Source organism: Adiantum capillus-veneris, chromosome 26 (assembly GCF_014529385.1).
Source record: "Adiantum capillus-veneris isolate H3 chromosome 26, ASM1452938v2, whole genome shotgun sequence".
Taxonomy (NCBI): Eukaryota; Viridiplantae; Streptophyta; class Polypodiopsida; order Polypodiales; family Pteridaceae; genus Adiantum; species Adiantum capillus-veneris.
This window is the reverse complement of record NC_140956.1, coordinates 128,165,224-128,186,290: the sequence shown is the minus strand read 5'-3', so window position 1 is coordinate 128,186,290 and position 21,067 is coordinate 128,165,224. Positions and strand designations below refer to the sequence as shown.

General features: G+C 40.4%; 1 protein-coding gene across 1 annotated transcript; it reads left to right on the top strand.

The window, feature by feature from the left end:
- Positions 1–2,018: 2,018 nt before the first annotated feature.
- LOC147424185 (uncharacterized) lies at positions 2,019–3,836 on the top strand. Its single transcript, XM_086501552.1, has 3 exons — positions 2,019–2,376; positions 3,167–3,216; positions 3,321–3,836. The coding sequence occupies exons 1-3, from the start codon at positions 2,019–2,021 to the stop codon at positions 3,834–3,836; spliced, it is 924 nt and encodes a 307-aa protein (XP_086357678.1).
- Positions 3,837–21,067: the final 17,231 nt, after the last annotated feature.

Below are 21,067 nucleotides of genomic sequence, written 5' to 3'. Positions count from 1 at the left end.
GTACAGTGTTATTGTAAGCATACTCTACTAAGGGTAAGTACTTCTCCCATTGGGATCTTTGATCTACTTCCGTTACATAGGCTTTTAGTAGATCAAGAATGGTTAGGTTAGCTATTTCACTTTGGCCATCAGTTTGTGGATGATAGGCCGAAGAGAAGTTTAGCCTTGTTCCTAAATTCTCAAAGAGACCCTTCCAGAAATTATTGGTCATTCTAGGATCTCTATCCGACACTATGGACATTGGCAAGCCATGGTACTTGAAAATTTGTGAAATGAAGAGGGTTGCCATTTGATGGGCTTTGATAGTCTTTTTGACAGGTATAAAATGAGCTTGTTTACTGAACCTGTCTACTATCGTCCATATTCCCGTATTCCCATGGATAGACTTAGGCAATCCAAAGATAAAATCCATGGATATGCTCTCCCACGGTGAATTAGGGATTGGCAAGGGTTGAAGCAATCCAAGTTGCTTCCCTCTATCAAATTTTGTCTTTTGACATACCACACATTTGGAAACATACTCGTGTATGTTCACTTTCATGGTAGGCCAATAGAAATATGTTTCAATTCCCTTTAGGGTAGACTGAATCCCTCTATGCCCCGCATATGGGGGAGCATGAGATTCATACATTACTTTCTCACGTAGTGAGTTAGTAACGCATAGTCTATTGCCATAGAGAAGATAAACATCTTGTAAAGTAAATGGTTCTTCTTTCTTCCCTAATGCAAGGGCTGAAATCACATCTCTAAAATTGGGATCAATAGCATACTCATCTATCATTGAAGATAGATCATTGTGAGTTGCTATGGAAACCGCATTCACTCTCGGTCGTCTTGAGAGTGCATCGGCTACTTGATTATGCTTGCCAGCAATGTGAGCAATATGAAAATGAAATTGCGAAAGGAAATTTGCCCACCTCATTTGTTTGTCGGAAAGCTTGGTATGCGTCATGAAGTACTTAAGACTTTGGTGATCCGTTCGCAGAATGAAAGGAGTCCCCAATAAATAGTGCTTCCATGAGTCTAAGGCATGTAGAACTGCAAGGAGTTCTTTTTCGTATATGCCTAGAGCTTGCTCAACAGGGTCGAGCCTTTGACTCTCATAGCGCCTATGGCGTGCCCTTCTTGGAGCAGAACAGCCCCAAGGCAATCACCACAAGCATCACATTGGACCTCAAATGGTTTTGAGAGATCCGGTAGTGTAAGCACAGGTTGAGAGATAAGCTTTTCTTTAAGCTTTTCGAAAGCATTGTTCTCTTTAGCAGACCACGTATACCTAACATTTTTCTTTGTTAGGTCATGTAATGGTCCCGCAATTTGTGAGAACTTTTCTATGAAGCGTCTATAGTATGCACACATACCTATAAAGCTTCTTAGTTCATGAAGATTCCTTGGTTTAGGCCATCCTTTTATTACCTCTAACTTGGATGGATCCATTTGGATTCCATCTTGAGAGATAATGTGACCCAAATATTGAATCTCTTGCAAGAAAAATTCACTTTTCTTTCGATTAACATAAAGTTTATTCTCTCTTAAAACTTGAAATATTACCTGGAGGTGTTGCTTGTGTTCCTCCAATGAATTAGAGTAGATGATAATATCATCAAAGAACACTCCAGTGAAGGTTCGATGAGGCCTGAACAGCTTCTCCATAAAGCGGTTAAATGTGGCTGGTGCATTAGTCAAGCCAAAAGGCATGACAATGTATTCGTAAAGACCAAATGTAGTACGAAATGCGGTCTTTACAATGTCTTGATCAACTATCCTTATTTGATGATAGTACGAAATGTAGCAGTGTTTCTACAGAAGGTGGGAAGAAGTTATAAGCCTATTTACTTCAAAATCCGGGTAATTAGTCCAGGAGAGACTACTTATATGGAAGCGGAACAGTGCATGATGACTTTAATCATTGCCTGCAAGAATTTCAAAGTGTATTTGATCATTCGTAAAGTTTATGTGTTGACGGCTAACATCTTTTGCCTGATGTGGTGCTACACTTCAAGCCAGGGAAGCGAATCATGAAATGGGTGATAGAGCTTCAGGAGTTTGAGTTGAAGTTCAAAGTAGATCACACAAGTCCATCTCATTTGGCGGATATCCTAGTCAACAAAAAGGTCAAATTATTGATTTATCCAAGGGTAATGCGAGCAGAGGACAAAGAGGAGCCAACCTTGGCAGGGGCCTTCACTATGTGGTTTGATGGTGCTTACATAAGGGTAACACAAAACGCAGGTGGAGGTGTGGTCATTCAAGACCCGCACGACACAGTCATTTTTTCCAAAGCTTATGACTTGGAAGAGGTGCATACCAACAATGAGGCGGAGTATTTTACTATACATCTGGGTCTAAGGAGTGTATTGAATTTGGCATATCAAGGTTAGTACTGAAAGGTGATGCTCTGTTGGTTATCAAACAACTTTTGGGCCAATGGCAGGTAAAGAGGGATTCTCTAAAGAATTTTTTTTTCTCCATAAAGAAGCTGTTGAAGTTTTTTGAAGAGGTGCAGCTCAAACATGTGATAAGGGAAAAAAACCAAGAAGCAGATTAGCTGGCTAGCAGTCGTGTTTAGACTCATGTGTCGAGTTTTATGTGACACCGGCTACTTATGCAGGTAGAGAGACTTTAAAAGACGTTGATGATTTCTTAAGTTCACGTCAATGTTCTGAAGGGCTTTCCAAGCTACAAAAGAGGAGAATCGTTCAAAGAGCTCAAAAGTTCACTCTGGTAGGAGAAGATCTTATGATGCACGATTGAGATGGAGTGCTACGTGAAATCCTTTACAAGGAGGAGATTGGAATGGTATTGGAGTAGTGCCATGAAGAGAGCAGACATCAAGGTAAGGATCAGGTCTTGTTTTGTATTTTAAGAAGTGGGTTTTGGTGGCCTTCTATTGTGTGAGATGTGCACTATCGGTGCAAGATGTGCCATCAGTGCCAAGTAATGGGTGAAAGATGACTAGTAGCCAAGTAGCAGGGGTTATCATAGCACATGACGCTTTTGAAAAGTGGGGTTTGGATGCTATTGGTACATTTACCATGTCAGCCAACGGTAAAAATATGTTGTGTGGTTGCCATAAACTACCTCCCCAGGTGGGTTGAGGCTAAAGTGATAAAAGAGGTAAATGCACATACTATTGCTCAATTTTTTTTTATTGCATATGCCATAGTTTTGGAGTACCTTGGGTGCTTATATCTGATCGAGGACAAGGGTTCAGAAGTAAGTTGGTGCATGCCCTAGTAGGAAAGTTGGGAATTCAAAATCTATTTGCATCTCCATACCATCCACAGTGCAATGGTTTGGTGGAAAGTGCCAATGGACAGATAGTCAAGATGCTTACTAAGTACATCTACCAGCAGGTTGAAGAGTGGGAATTTAACCTTGGCAAATGTTTGTGGGCTTACAAGGTGGCTACCAAGTTTACTCCTTATGAGTTGGTCTATGGCAAGGAGGCAGTATTACCCATACATGTGCAATTAGGGGTGCTCAAAGGTTTGTGGTGGATTGATAAAGCTCATCAAGATGTTTTGCAGGATAAGATTACAAATCTTGAAACTTTGAAGATGGATCGTGAGGTGGCAGTAGATTTCTATGTGAAGCAGCGAGAGAAAAGAGTAGCAAAGTTCAACCAACATTTACCAGAAAAGCTGATTGAGAAGGGAGATCTAGTGGTGAAGTATGAGAGCTCTCTTGACGTTACCTTTCAAAAGAAGTGGAAAGGGCCTTACAAGGTCCATCAAGATTTTCCCAATGGCACCTACGCTGTGACGAGGATGGATGGTCGTTTTCTCAAGAACAAGGTTAATGGTGTGTGTCTCAAGCTCTATTTTGAAAGGTAGTTGGTGCCAGCACTGCATCCAGTTCTAATGGAGGGGGTTGGGAAGACAACCTATGCAGGATTCTCATATGCTAGAAATAAAACTATGTACATATAGTTGAGTTTTTTTTGGATTTTCTCATAGTGTTCTCCATGTTTGTAGTTTATAGTGGAATAAAGCTCTTTTATAGTTGAGCATAAATGTTCAACTAGCGGGTGGGCAATGATGGTACAGCCAAAGTGTGTCGACCATAGAAGATGGCATGGGCTAGCAGAAGCATGGTAAAGGGTTGGAGCAACTATAAAGGTCATGGGCTGATACGTAGCAGCGGAGATGTATGGCTGATGCGGTTTACAGACCAAGGACGGCTCCAAGAGGAGATAATTTGGGGAACATGAGAAGAAAGTGTGAAGTGCAACCTTTGGATTCAAAAATGTAGAGCTTGAAGTGTTGAAGGAGCAGGTCTAGACGGCTCATTGAAAGAGTTATGAAGCCCAAGCTATTCAGGTTTGAAGGTGTGGTGCGTTTCAGAATCTTGACGGACAGGGCAGCTGGGGACAGATGGTCCAAGTGGATGGCAATGTATAGGTGCACAATGCTTGATTTATAGAGCCTACCCATCTTTTTAGATTGCAGGTCGGAGCTACGAATTGCATTTTATGTCCCGTTGAAGTTTTATCGGGGGCTAGGTTGGTGCCCACATGACCAATAGTTGACTTCTTGTCAAACAGAGCCTGCATATGGAAGTTACAACAATCAGAAAGTTGGGTGCATTTGCTCGGAATTGATTGCAGATGAAATTTGGCATTTTTACGGCCTTGGGTCAGGGGCTTGGGGAATCTCGAAGTGCAGCTAGAGCTGGGGATTTTCAAGTCGACATAATGAAATTTTGGTCGGGCTTTGCAACTTGGCGGTCTGACATGGGAACATTACATAGGAGCATGAGGAAGAAGGGCTACAAAAAAAGTATTATATATATCTTTTGGAAAGTTTTTTGGAGCTTTGGAAGACATGCCAAAAGGGGGAGCCTAGGAGCTCCCATGTGGTGTTGAAAAGATCCCATGTGTGCAATTCCATGCCAAGCAAGTGGGGTATAAGAGCTACAACATGGAGCCCATTAAGGAGAGATAAGGAGAGAGAGCTCCATGGTGCGTGAGACTATGTGCGGCCCGCTCAGGGCGCTTGGCAGGGCGGCGATTTTCACAGCGAAGGGCGGCACGATAGTGGCCGATGGCCGGCGACGTAGGTGCTGACGTGCATGGCACGCCCGCTTTGGGCTAGATTCACACGCTCCAAAACTTTTTGAAGGAAAAAGGTGCCCCCCGAGTAGCAATGTCGCTATTGCTCGTATAGGGGAGGATCTTGTGGTGGTTCCAGTGGAGCAAGAGAAAGAGAAAGAGAGAAGTTTCAAAGCTGGCCAAGGGGCCTATCCCGCCACAAGGACAGTCAAGTGAGAGAGAGAAAGGAGGTGTTCAAGGGTGTTCGCAAAGGGTAGATGCAAAGGAGAACGGGCAGCCAAATTGGACAGAGAGGTGTACCATGCAAGAGTTACCAAAAAAATCAAATGTGCCAAGTGGTAGCAATGCAAGAAAATTCTAAATGAAGCTAAAGTTGATTGCACGAGCTGGATAGCTCCTTTTTTAATTTTTTTGCCTAAGCCAAGCGCTATTAAAGGGAATAGAATTGAGTTTTTATTGGAAGCTTTCCATTTAAGCGGCAGATTGGGTTGTAATATCTCCTTAATGAAATACTACTACGCCTTTGCCCCTCTTTCTTGTCTTGCTTCTCCCCATTCCCCTCCTTTTCTCTAGCTCCTTGTGTGCTTGTCAATGCTTGCAAGAGGGTATGCCTGCAACGTGAAGCTTGTTACAAAGAGAGTATAATCGGGGTGTTTTGTGGACCGAAAAGGGTGAGTTGAGCGGTGTAGGTGCATTGGTCCTAAGTGGTGTTTCTGTAGGGTAGGAGATTATTGTTCTGTGTGCAAAGGCAGGTTTGTTAGTACAAATAAGCTAATTTGAAGGTGCTATTTGAGAGGTTAGAGCTACTGTGGTACCCTAAGTTGTAGGGAGGCTTTGTGTTGTGTGTTGGGTGTGTTTCCCTTTCCCCCTTTCCATGGTTTCTCTCTAAACAAAAGGAAATATTAACCTCAGCAATGCAGTATGCAGGCTATAGGTGGAGCTTTGCATAGAGAAATTCCTCGGAAACGATGCCAAAAATGTCTACTTTTAGGGACTTTCTTTATGCCATGTGCGAGCCACACGGGTACAAGCACACAACCAGACAGATGCAAACAAGCTCTACATCTACAGGGGGTGTGTCACTAACCTCCTACATTGATGCTTCCAAGGGGCTCCATGTACGTGCTCAGAAGAAGAATCCAACACGTTGCCTCTCGTCCTTATCCATGTCATTGTGCTTGTCGTGATGCTCTCTCTCTCTCTCTCTCTCTCTCTCTCTCTCTCTCTCTCTCTCTCTCTCTCTCTCTCTCTCTCTCTCTCTCTCTCTCTCTCTCTCACGCTAATAGACAAGCAAGAAGAGGTGAAACCAGAGAAGATCTTGCACATTCAGATTTCCTTGAAAACCCTACTTTACAATCTTATCTAGGGCTTGCCGTCCTTTTCACGTACGGGCGCCCATATTTTGTGAATCAGTGCTAAATGGGTCTGTTGCGTCTTTGATCAGCTATCACAAGCCTTTTACTATAAACCTCTTGGACCAACAAGCCTAGACCATGACTAAACATATGTACAAAATAATAAGGGTAGCATCATGGGTTAACAATAACTATAAGACGGGAATAGCTGGAACAATGAGAATGTACAAATGAGATTTATAGCCAAGATGAAATGCAAAAATATATCATAAATAGTGTCAAAATACAATTACTACATAGCTTAGGTAATATCTGGGATGCTAGAATACGATAGGTTCCCATAAATGTAACATTCCTCCCCTTTCTCTCACAAGTGCAACTAGCATAGGAGATGACATTAAGCTTAAAAAAGGAGTTTTTATTCAAAAAATAAGGCTATTTCCCCCTAATGTCCGCCCAAATTCCTTGTACTAAGTATGGAAATCTGCCACCTATTCAGCTCTCAACAAAACATGCACATATGGATCCCTTGACCAATTGTATTTCTTGGAAATGAACTTTGATACTTGCAATGGTCCTATTCATTGTGTTCTGGTAACCATTCTCACAACTCCCAATTCTCTTACAGGACATGTCTAGCCTCATAACCCCCATTAGGAATTCTAGTGGTGGTTATCTCCTCAACCCGCATATCTCTAGCTTCTATCTAGTTTTCTGGAACTCTGGTTATATAAACATGCCTAGAGCCTCATTTCCCTTTTCTATGGTGATTGGAACCCTTGAACTCAAGGATCCCATCAGCCATGGTATTGAAAACTGTGGTTGCCTAAATGACTTTACCATTCTTGTTCTATTAGGAGTCACTCTTTCTATTTCTGGTCTCATCTCCAATATAGTAGGTCTGAACTTGTTTGGAGTGATGTAATATTGATATAGTGGGCCTCCAAAGTATGTTTATCTCTCAAGATCCTTATGGTATATTGCAAAGTAACTCCATCCATACTTATCAAGCATGATCATATAGGTATCACTGCATTCTATGTATATAGAAACATACAAGTGTTTTTTCTCTGACAAATTTTTAATGTAGGGATTGTCTCACTTGTAATAGAGAATTTTCTCTGTATTTTTCTACTCGTACAACCCCACAAGAGTGTTGTTCATGTTAACTCAAGTTGCCTTGTTTACTCGCCTTAGTTTCACATTTGACTTGTCCAACTTATGTGGCTTGTCCTTTGGCTCTAAATTAACTTTGTCCTTTGTGCCTATCATTCCCCATTTGTCCACAATATGGGGGTTTTGCAAAACTAGATACATTATACCCTCATCATTGAAGTATCAATCACCAATGTAGTCCACATGCACTAGATCCTTGAACTCACTAGGTCTCTCCTCTAACTTCACACAATAGCAATCTATACCGTCTTTGAAAAAATCTCCAATGTAGTTGTATTCAACTTGGTATTTCAAAGTGCAATGATTTCATGGTTGGTGCTGGTTGGGATGGTCCTACTTCCATGTTTGTTTCCACTTTAAAACTCACACCTTTGCATCCCTTAGCCATGTAGGTATAGGATCTCTCTAATAAAGTATCAGAGAGACTTTCCTCTAGGATCGGCTTTAAGGGAGGCAATGGTCCTAGATCACAATCTCTTTAGTGAAAATATTGATAGCTTAGCCTCCTACATCCGGGTTTCTACTCTGATATAGTTTATCTGATCTCAAATGCATAGATAAAAAACACTCTTGCAAAAACCTCACATGTTACCTCTTTGGTCTCTTCCAAAGCCTAGATTCTATGATGAAGAGGGCTTTGACCTAGCACCATTCCAAATTGGGTGGGTGTTATCTTGGAAACTTGATCAGAGATGGGGGATTTGGATGATTAGGAAATAGTTGATCATAAATGCCGTAGATGAGATTTCCATTAGAGATTCGAGTGACAAAAGAGGCAAAGAATTCCAAGATTTATGAGATGATGTTCTTGAGATAGATGATGAGGATGAGCCATCAAGAAGCTATGAAAGTGAAAAGAAATCAAACAAAAGAGACACAATCTTCTATGACTCCCCTAACTAGAAATCCAGGATACAAGAAAGATGTTGAGCAAAACGAGCAAGGAGACAAAAGCACATACAAAGAAAACCTATGACTCTTTTAAAGAGAAAAACAAAGTATCTGATGTTTGTAGGAGCAAACGATTGTATCAAGGACAAAATTTCATGAGGATACACAAAACTTGCTTTAACACTAGAATGGTAACCTAACAGGACATAAAAGTGTTCTTTCAGGGTTTTGGGGAAAAATTCCAGAACCATAGTAGATCCACTCATTTTGAAAAATCCCTTCATGAGCTTATAGTTCAATAACTACTACATATGGAAAAAATAAGAAACTTGTAATTTTTCTCATCCCTTGGTCACTACAAGCCTCCAAAGTTGATGGACCAGTGCATTTTTCTCAAAACAGCAATTTCTTACGGTTGATTGTATATAAATAAGAGTGGAGATTTTTGTAGGACATGAGATAAAATGCCCCGTTAACTTCAATGGGTTGGTGACCAAAACATATGGTTGATTTTACCTCAATAATTTTGTTTTGGGAAAAAAAAATAGGTACAAAAAAGTTGCATTTTTGCCATTCTGCGGACCTATCATCAAAGTTTCTATAGTCACGCTCAATACAGATACTATATACATGTTTTCTTAGTTCCCTTTGGGCCTCTGGATTCAAAAGGAGCCATGGAGCATGTCAAAAGGATAATGTATCTCTTACAATTGGAACCTTGGGGGCAATGATAAAGTGCTGAATACAGTAAACATGAAAAAACTGGGTTTAGCATTATGACCTCTAGAAACCCATAGAAACTACTCAATATCTAGCCAAGTTTGTATTCTATGATTAGATATGGTCACTACCTACAAAATACACACAATTGGCTTAAGAAACTAACAATATTGAGAAAGTTATACTTGCTACTCTAAAATGTATCGTATTCTTCAGCAATCAAAAAACTCAACCATCATCATATACTATGCTATATAGCATATTAGGTCCCCCAAAACTCAAGTAAGATTAGATTTATGTTATACATTACACTTACACAATCAAAATTGAATTTGGATATCAAGAAAGCCACCAAGAAAATCACTAATTTTGGCCAAAAAACAAGATTATTCAATTCTTGTAAATTGGTCATAACTTTCAATTTTAACACTTAGCTCTCCCTACAAGCATCAAAACATGTTGAGAACTATGAAGGCCTAACCTCTAGCCATCTAAACCTCACAAACATGAAGTTTAGAGTGGTATGGTTGCCAAAAATTTGAAAATAAGCCAAAAAGAGGACCCGTTTTTTCACACAGTTCAGGTTCAAAAATGTTTTGCAAGAGTAAGGTTAATGGTGAGATCGATACTCAAAAAAAAATTCTAATTTTTTTTCAGCTCATAAGGCAACTTTGTGGATATATAGCACCTAGAAATTCATTTTCATACTCTTCAAATAATTCAAGCAAAATGGTCACTTAACAGGACACAAAAGTCTCCAAGGACATAAAAGTGTCCTGTTACCATTCTAGTGTTAACAAAGACCAATCCTAAGAAGCAAAACAAGGTGAAAACAAAATCCACCACCAAAGCGTCATCTAGGATGAAAAAAATTGAGCACAAATGTGAATATAAAAAACTAAACCAAACCTTGAAAGAGGTTTGGATGATAGAGATGAGCGTGAAGAGGAATTGGAGACGAACACATTTGACGAACCCTCTCACTACAAAAAGTACATGATACAAGATCAAAAGATCATAGTTCAATTTTAGAATTTAAGGAACCTAGAACACCTTATCATGGACCTAAGAAATCCAAGCGCATTGACCTAGCTAAACCCGATGAGGAACCAAAGCCAGCACACATTGCCACGATCTTCACAGACGAGGAAGAGTAGGTATTAATAGAAAAATCAAGCAATATAGAGATGTGTTTGTAAGGTCATACAAATGGCTTAAGGGACTAGATCCAAGAATCTTTGAACATTGCATACCTCTTAAGAGTTACACAAAGCCTCATGCACAATGTCCCTATACATATAATGAGACTTTTGCCAAAAAGATCAAAGAGGAGATAAACAAGCTTAGGGAAGCGGATTTTATCTACGAGATTGAACACATAGACTGGGTTTCATTTATTTTTGTAGTGCATGCCATTGAAACCCAATGTGAAACTAGTAAGACTACAAAGATACAGAATGAATCCCAATTATGCAAAGAAAGTCAAAGAGGACATTTATAATTTGCTTCAGGTATGATTCATTACAGAGGTAGCCAACAAAAAATGGTTATTTCCTCTAGTGGTAGTTCTAAAGAAGAATGGAAAGCTCAGAGTCAATTCCCAAACCATTAAATACCCCTTTCCACTACCATTTACAAATATGATGCAGGACCAAATTGCATGCCACAAAATGTATAGCTTTATGGATGGCTATAGTGACTACAAAGAACTAATGATTGAACCAGAAGACATAGTAAAAGAAACATTTGTAACTGAGTGAGGAGCATTTATTTAGACTTTGTAATGCTCTAGCTACATTTTAGAGGTCCATGATGAAAATATTTAGTGAGTTTCTGCATAAATTTTTAGCCATCTTTGTAGATGACTTCATTTTGTTTTCCACTGAAGAGATGCATATATTATATTTGGAAATGGTTTTTGAAAGGTGCAGGGAGAAAATAATTTTCTTAAACCCATTTAAATGTGTGTTTATGGTTAGGAAAGGTCAGTTACTCGGACACATTGTTTCAAGAAATGGCATCAAGATGGATGAGGACAAGATCAAGATTATTCAACAAGCCGGAGAACCAACTATGGTCTCAGAATTTAGGTAATTCTTGGGGCACATAAATTTTTATCAAAGATTTGTTCACATGTTTGCAGTTAAAGCCTTACCCCTTTATGAGCTCATAAAGAAAGGAACTAAGTACATCTGAACTGAAGAATGTGAGAAAACCTTTCAATGCTTGAAAGATGCAATTAGCAGGAAGCCAGTTCTTTGCCAATCCAACTGGGATATTATCTTTCATGTACATGTTGATGCTTCAAGAATGGCGATGGGGGCTATACTAACTCAGGCTGATGGGAAGACGGACTACCCAGTCACTTTTCCAGTTATGCAGGTTCAGTTCATCCAAACAAAGATATTCAAAAACAAAATGAGAGTCACTGGGAATGGTGTTTAGTGCAACTAATTTCAGACATTATTTACTTGCGAAATTATTTCACTTTTATGTGGATCATTAGGCTTTATTTTTTTTATTAATAAAGTGATCATACAAGGAAGATTGATCAGATGGGTGGTGTTCTTAATGCAATTCCAATTCAAGATTTTTCACTGACTTTCTTTCAAGAAGCAGTGAAGGGTACTCTGAAACATCCTTGAGAGATGAACCAGTAGACGTTGAAATATTTCAAAGCACAGTTGAGGAAGAACCAGACCTAGAATGGCAAGAGGTATATGATTTCCTTTAGCTGGGTAAATTCCCAAAAAAGTAGCCTCAAAATAAGAAAAATGCATTGATCATTAGAAGTCTTAAATTCACCATTATTGCATAATCACTTTATAGATTGGCAATTGATGGAGTGCTTTGGCATTGTGTACCTTTAAAAGGACGCATGTTGTTCATCATTGAAGCACATAAGGGTGATGTTGGAGGATAGTTTTCAATTGACATCACATAAAAGAAAATCGTTCAGGCACGATTATGGTGGCAGTCAATGATGGCTGATATCGGAACATTTTGTAAGACTTGTGATATCTGCCAGAGGATGCATAGACCAATAATAGCTAACATGACACCACTAACTCCAATTATCTCATTAGGAATTATTATGAAATGGGGACTTGATTTCATAAGACCATTCAAAAAGATCACTCCCAGAAAGAATAAGTACATTATTATGGATACTTGCTATATATGTCAGCAAATGGGTGGAGGCAAAAACTCTACCAGAAAACACTACTATGTCAAGTGCTTCATTCTTTTATAAGAATATCATGTGCAAATATGGTTGTCCCATTGAGATAGTGTCAAACTAGGGCACTCATTTCATTTATGATAAGATGGAGATTCTGATGGGGAAATGTTTTCAGCCAAACATAGGAAGTCAACACCATATCATTCCACATGCAATGGTCAAGGCTGAAAGTAGTAATAAAGCCATCAAGACTATTCTTACAAAACTTTCTCATAAGGAGAAATACCATTGGGATGCCAAACTTCAAACAACATTATGGGCCTACCGAACACCTTACAAAGTCACAACGGGCATGAATCCATTTGAATTGGTTTATGGCACAAAAACAGTTGTACCTATGGAATTTGTGATTCCTTAACTTTGAGACTAACACTTGAATATGGGATGGATTTTAATAAGAACCTGAAGAAAGAATTTGATTATCTATTATGCTTGGATGAGATCCGAGAGAGGGCTATGATGGAACAAGAAGTGATAAAACAAAGGAGAAAGAATTGGCATGACAGTAGAGTCAAGGTTAGATAATTCTGGAGAGGGGACCTAGTTCTACTTTACCAGTCCAAACAGGGACCAAATAAACTCAATCTGAAAATAGCATGGTTAGGACCCTATGAGGTGGATTGGGTATTTTCAAATGGAACAATGAGACTCAAAGATTTATCTGGTCTACTGTTGCCAAGAGTGTACAACAAGGCCAAGATCAAGCTCTATTATTTAGAACAAAAGGTGTTCTAGACCTAGAATCAAAACCACGTTCACAACCGAAAGAGGAACTACTCGACTTGTTATATGTCATCTCAATGAGGTAACCAGTACCAATAATAGTGAGTGATTCGATCAATTCAGTGTGGGAACCTGCACCAGTCACCCAACTAGTCGAGTCTAGACCAAACAACCATTTAAAATCCCAGCCATCTAAAAGAGGAGAATGAAGCAAATCTCAAAGTGAATCTCTCTAGGAATGATTAACCGGACAAGCCAATGCATGTTTGACATGTCACAACTAGAGTGTAGAGACCAAGGACGGACAACTAATGGAGCATTCATGCCAATAGCATGGCCATTGTTAAGCTAGATCAATTGTAGAGGTTGCAAACATTACCTCTCAATGGAAGACTAGTGATAATGAAACCAGACAAATCTAATTTGCCATATCCATTTCCAGTGTCAGCTTAGAAAATGGACAACATAGATTCAAAGGTAACCACTCAAGGTTGTGCGAGAGCAATTCAATCAAGCTAAAAATACGATAGTCAATGATATTGAACAAATGATGGAAGCTCAAACCTTCAGTTCCAATACAAATGTAACACTGCAACTAGAACTTCAACATGCTCAGGAGGAGCTAAAGAAACTAAGGGAGGAGAAGACAAGTTGGGTAGCCAAAGACTTGGCTATTCAGATACAAGAACAACAACACAAAAGAGAAGGAAGCACTAGAAAAGAAAATCCACAACCTTCTCTGGGAAAATAGGACTATTCTCAAATCAAAGGAAGATGCTCTAAGGGATGTTGATCACTATCAGACACTTTTATAATCTAGAAGATCAAATTTTTAGGGATTGCTCAATACACGTTGTTGGGAAACAAGCAAACTGGAACACCTCTATAGCGATGTCACCCAAGAGCGTTGAAAGAGAACTAAAAGACACCAAAATCTTCGAAAAATCCTTTTGAAACACCACAAGTCCAATAGGAGTAGACCCTTGGGAATTTACTAGCCGTCGCCCACCCAAGAGACTATGTCACATAGGAGCAAAACCCTGTCAAAGCACGGATTTACAACACACGCCGACCAATGCATATGAACACAAGAGCCTCTCCTTTCAAAATCAAACATCACAAGCCCACAACTTCAACATCAATTCCACAATTCATAGATACATGCCCTCCGAATATGTCTACACACAATTTGCCACTAGGCTGCCATAGCCATAACCCTGCAGAGAACTAGTCGTAACCTGATGAGCACAACGCCAATTGGGGCACTTTAAATCGTGAGAGAAATCTTGAAAAATAACTGGCTAGAAATCTGAAGATGACTAAAATTGATTCCATACGCCCCCATGAGCAAAATTCATAAAAAAATAAAAAAAAATTTTTTGACGCGAACAGAGAGCTGTCCCAGCACGACTACATGTAGAGAAGGCTAGTCGGGGAAAAAACTGCATCAAGAGCACCAAGGAGACAGAACGAGATAAAACCTGCAAATTTCTGATCTTTGGCTGAATTTTTTTTAGTTTGTACATGAGTTTTAGTTATATACAAGGCTCACTTCAAAAAACTTACTCACGGGAACTTACAGTAGCCCGACAACTGTCACTAGACTAGCGACTTGCAGTGCATGTACATGTGCTTGCTAAAGCAAGCTCAAAAACCCACAAAAATAAAGCCCACACGCCCTTTTGACATTGGGCGTCATGTCGGTAAGTACAAATTTACAAAAAACGGGGTGTCAGAAATGCGCCCAACATAGTTTGCCACACCCCAGGCTGGTAGATCATTCATGATCGGCAGCACAAAAGAGATCCTGTAAACCACATGAGGGAGTCTTCAACTCATCTTCATCATTAACCACATGATCAGAAAATTCTTCAAAAGAATGCTCATCCTCAATCACAGTCATCAACCTTGCAATATACTTCTTCAACCTGTAGCCATTCACACGTGCTTTATGCGGGGTACCATCCAAGTCAGCAAGCTGATATGTACCATTCGGAAACCTGTTTAAGACAAGAAAGGACCTTGCCACTTGATTTGAAATTTATTTTGAAAATTTCTATCAATCTTACTATTGTAACGAAGCACCATGTCACCCTTCTTGATGTCCTTGTTCTTTACCTTCTCATTTGCCTTTGCTTGACTCTTCTTCAAGACCTGCTCATAATGCTCAAAAGCTAACACCCTATCCAATTGTACACATTGCAAATATAAAAGTCTTTCCTTGAATGCATCCTTGGGCTCTTCTTCAAGCTTTAGAATCATCTTCAAGGATGGTATCTCCACCTCAATAGGAAGTAAAGCCTCTTTGCCAAAAACTAGATGGAAGGGAGAAAAACCAGTACCGGATTTGATGGCAGTCCTATAAGCCCATAGAGCACAAGGTAGCTCTAAATCCCAAGTCTTCACATTGTTTCTTGTCATCTTTGTAAGCATCCTTATGAGATCTCCATTAAACCTTTCATTCATGCCATTGCATTGGGGATAATATGGAGTAGTAAACCTGCGATGCACATGAAGCTTTTCACATAGATAATCCACCAACTCTCCCCTGAAACTTGGACCCTTGTCAGAAAGTAACTCCAATGGCATGCCAAATTTGCATCAAATATCTTCATATATAAATAAGGAAACATCTTTACTCGTGATGTGCTTGACAGCTTTGGCTTCGGCCCACATGGATAGATAGTCAACAGCAGTAAGTATGTAACATTTGCCTCTAGTTGTCATAGGTAGAAGACCTATTGCATCAATACCCCACTTCTCAAACACATCATAAGCCACAATGGTGCCTCTAATTTCTGATTTGAGAACCCTATTTGCCATGCTTTGACACTCTTTACAAGACTTGCACCAATGATGAACATCACGTTGAACACTTGGCCACACATAACCCTCCTGCAAGACTTTATGCAAAGTGATCTTTGCAGCAAAGTGACCACCACAAGAACCCTCATGATTCTCCTCTAAAATTTTTTAAATTTCCTCTTTCCAAGGCACTTTTCTCATCCCAAGGTCAGCCCCCTTCATATACACGGCATCACCAAGTAGCACATACCTTTTGGCACGACGTAGGAAGGCGTACTTTTTTGGCTTTTCCAACTCTGATGGAAGCATACCTGTTTGTAGAAACTCTTCCTCCCTCTCTAAAGCTTCCATTCCTAAATAAAGAGGAGAATCATCCCTTATCACATACAATTTCCCAATTGAAGCTTGCGCTGCACCATGTGCTTCTTCATTTTGAGACATGTCCACATGCCTTAAACTCCAAGCTTCAAAATGCTTAAGTAGATTCTTCACTTGAAAACACATATTTTTCAGCCTTGTATTCTTACTTTGCCACACCCCAAGTACTTGCTTCATCACCAAAAGAGCATCACCTCTTACCCTCACACGACGGATGCCAAGCTCAAGGAAAAGGTTGAGACCTTTCTCCAAAGTAGCATACTCAGCTTCATTGTTGCTTTGTTCTGTAAGCTTCAAACTCCTTTTAGTTACAAAAGCACCTTGAGGATCATAAACTACCACACCTCCTGAAGCTTCACCATGCGCTTTCCTGTAAGAGCCATCAAAAAACAATAGATAGGCATTGTCTATGTCAAGAGCTTCCATGTGTTGCTTCTTCATTGCATCCTCCTTAAGAAGAAGAGGGCTTTCCTTATAGGTAAGAAAATCAGCCAATGTAGCCCTTGTACTCTCCTCAACAAGAAAAGAGAATTGGAATTCCTGTAGCTCCACAATCCACTTCATGAGCCTCTTTGACAAAGTAGGGCTATTCACCAATTGAGGTAGAAGAGTGTAGCTAGTGAGGAATGTGAATGGTTTAGGGAGAAGGTAGTGCCTAAACCTTCTATATCCATAAATCACACTCACCGTGATGAGCTCCACCTCAGTATAGCCTCTCTCCACCTCTAGCTTCACCCTGCTAGCACAATAGATAGGCTTCATGCAATGGGAATTGTTACCTCGTTGAAGAAGCATAGCTCCAATAGCATCCTCACCTACTGATGGATTCACATAAAACTCCTTATCCCAATTAGGAGCTTGCATAGCAGGAAGAGATCCAAGAACCTCTTTGATACCTTGAAAAAACTCTTCACATTCATTTGTCCATTGTAGAGGATCCAACCTTGCTACTTGTTGTAGAGGATAAAGAAGTTGAGAGGACAAAGGAATGAACCTTTCCATATAAAGTAGAAAGTTGCTTTTTATCTTTAGGTGATGGGAGGAGCACCAAAGCCTTCACTTTGTCAGGATCCGCTTCAATCTCATTCTCTGAGATCATATGCCCCAAAAACTTCACTCTTGGTTGAGCGAGATGACATTTCTTTGGGTTGAGTTGACCTCCACTTTCATCATATTGCTTCAATGCCATCCCAAGCTTTGCACAATGATCCTTTCTAGAGCTATAAACACAAAAGTCATCAATAAGATCCTTCACAAACTTGCCAAGAAAGGGAGAGAACACCTTGTTGATGCGCTTTTGATACCACGCACATCCATTCATAAGACCAAAAGGAAGCACACAATAACAAAAGCATCCCCATGGCGTGATAAATGTGGTCTTCTTTTGATCTTCCAAAGCCAAGGTGAGCTGAAAATATCCAGAGAATCCGTCACATATGCTATACCTCTCATGCCTTGCAATAGAATCAAGTATGTCATCTATGAAAGGAAGAGGGTATGGATCCCTCTTCATGGCTGCGTTAGGAGGCTTAAAATCAACACATATCCTCCACTTTCCATCCTTCTTGGGTGTGACAACAATGGGACTCACCCATTCTGCAGTGCTCACAGGACATATGAAACCTGCTTCAAGAAGCTTGTCTACCTCTTCCTTTAAAGCATTAAGTTGTACCTGTCCCATTCTCCTTAGCTTTTGGCGTACGGGCTGAGCTCCTTCCTTGATTGGAATGTGGATTTCCTCTCACTTAAAGCCTCTAATTTCCTCATAAGAAGTGATGAATAAATTGGGAAATTGTTGTATCATATGTAGGTACTCACCCTTCTCATGACTAGTCAAGTCGGAAAACAACATAACTTGTATCAGCTCTTGTTTGACATTAGGTTGAACTTTGGGTTGCATCAGCTCTTCAATTTGCTCATAAGGACCAGAGATATCCTCATTCTCCATAAGGCCAAGAAATCTTTGTTTCTCATCATGCTCTTCTTCAAGAAACAAGGAGGAAACATCTAGATCACTATCACTGCTATCTTCCACTTCACTGCCCTCATCCCCATTGTCTTCTTCTTCACTTGAGTACTCTTCTTCATCAATTTTCTCATCAAAATCAGCATCCAAAGATTGCTTGCTAGCCATGTCAAACCTCTTCTTATCACCCCTTCTATTGTAGAGAGTGATGGTACCATGTCCCCAATCCTGTATAGCTTTGGTTGCCTGTAAACATGGTCTTCCAAGGATGAGAGGGAAAGCACCAATACCCGTGGGCATAACATGGCAATTGACCAGCACTTTAACATCAAATACATCCACCTCCAAGTCATTTACAACTCCCAAGCACCTCACCCTTGATTGGTTGGCAAGCTTTATGCGAAAACCTGAATTCTTCACCCTGTTGAGTCCCAACTTTGATACACAAGCTTGAGTAATAACACATACCTGTGCACCTCCATCAATATAAGCCTCTCCAATTCACTTCCTCTTATGCCATGCATCCATAGTAGGACATATATCAGGTAGCTCATTCAAAGACAAGACTCTCACTGACCCCCTTGCAAGCTCCTTCTTCATGGGGTTGACTACGTGCTTCCATTGCCTCTTTAACTTGGGACACATCTCCATGAGTTGCCCAAAGGTAACATCAGCCTTTCTACCCACCAAATCAGCCCTTAAACTATAATTTGGCTGCCCTTCTCCCAAAGAAAAGTCGGATGCATTGTAATGTTTCCTGGGCTTTCTCTTCTTCTTCTCTTTACCTGTACCTGTTTCAACCTGTTTCCCTCTTTTATGGCTGGGACTTGCATCACTCATGTCATGATCTCTTGTAACCCTCTTACCTACAGGCATGACCATAGCTCCCAAATCATCCTCTTTCTTCTCCAAACGGATTATGCTTACCACTTTTGTTTTGCCCTTCTCTTCTGCTGTCAATCCACTGGGTCCTGCTTCCCCTTTAATCTCAATACCATAATCTTGAGCTCGAGAAGGAATTTGTGGAGGAAGAGGAAACATGTCTCCACCCATTCTCTTTGGCTTGTCACATTGAGGGCTTTTATGACCCCATTCACCACAATTGTAGCATTGAAACATATCCCCTCTTCCAGCCATGCCTCTTCCTCTACCACTTGTATAACCCTCATTGCTTCCATAACCACATCCATATCCAGAACTTTGACCTCTTCCACCTCCCATCATATGCACACTAAGATTCTTCATAAGACCTACAACCTCTTGCATCTCCTTGCGAAAGGCATTCACATCATGAGAAGCTTTGTTGATCATAACCTGGCTCCCTGATGAGGACCCTTGGTTGCTCTACCGCTTTCACTTCAAGCTTTGGCTCCACATTGATTCCAAGTTGATGAAGACGCTCTGCTTTCCACTCTTTATTCTTTGCAATTTCAACTGCCTCCTCAAAGGTCCTTGGATGCTTAAGCTCTACCTTCAAGCGTAGGTTACTCCTCAAGCTTGCAAGAAACCTGTCCTTCTTCAACATGGCTGGAGGAATTTCAGCCCCCAAAGATGTACACCACTTTGCCCATAACGCATTGAATGCCTTGACAAAGTCTTCTATGGTTTGGCCTTCATCTTGTACTAAGCCTTGAATAGACTGCCATACCTTTTGTGGGTCTTCCACCAATTGAAAGTGTGTAAGAAAAGCATGCCTTACCATTTCATAAGTCATGACTTGAGGAGGTTAGGATGATTGTAGCTCCTTTTCGTAGCCTTCCAACCATTCCCTAGCATCTCCCTTCAAACAGAAGTAGAAGATTCGTAGCACCAACGCTGGGTCTTGCTTGTCAGCAAGAAGGCAAGCAAACTCCATTCTCTCAATGAAACCTTTAGAACTTTCATTTGATTTCCCACTAAACTCCGGAAAATTAAACTCCATGTCTTCAAAAACTGTAAAATGAAGGTAACTTGAAGCGATTCCTCGGTGGCAGGCACCAAAACACTGTTGGGAAACAAGCAAACCGGAACACCTCTATAGCGATGTCACCCAAGAGCGTTGAAAGATAACTAAAAGACACCAAAATATTTTCAAAATCCTTTTGAAACACCACAAGTCCAATAGGAGTAGACCCTTGGGAATTTACTAGCCGTCGCCCACCCAAGAGACTATGTCACATAGGAGCAAAACCCTGTCAAAGCACGGATTTACAGCACACGCTGACCAATGCATATGAAGACAAGAGACTCTCCTTTTACAATCAAACATCACAAACCCACAACTTCAACATCATTTCCACAATTCATAGATACATGCCCTCCGAATCTGTCTACACACAATTTGCCACTAGGCTGCCATAGCCATAACCCTGCAGAGAACTAGTCGTAACCTGATGAGCACAACTCCAATTGGGGCACTTTAAATCATGAGAGAAATCTTGAAAAATAGCTGGCTAGAAATCTGAAGATGACTAAAATTGATTCCATACGCCCCCATGAGCAAAATTGACGCGAACAGAGATCTGTCCCAGCACGACTACATGTAGAGAAGGCTAGTCGGGGCAAAAAACTGCATCCAAGAGCACCAAGGAGACAGAAAGAGCTAAAACCTACAAATTTCTGATCTTTGGCTGAAATTTTTTTAGTTTGTACATGAGTTTTAGTTATATACAAGGCTCACTTCAAAAAACTCACTCACGGGCACTTATAGTAGCCCGACAGCTGTCACTAGACTAGCGACTTGCAGTGCATGTACATGTGCTTGAACCCACAAAAATAAA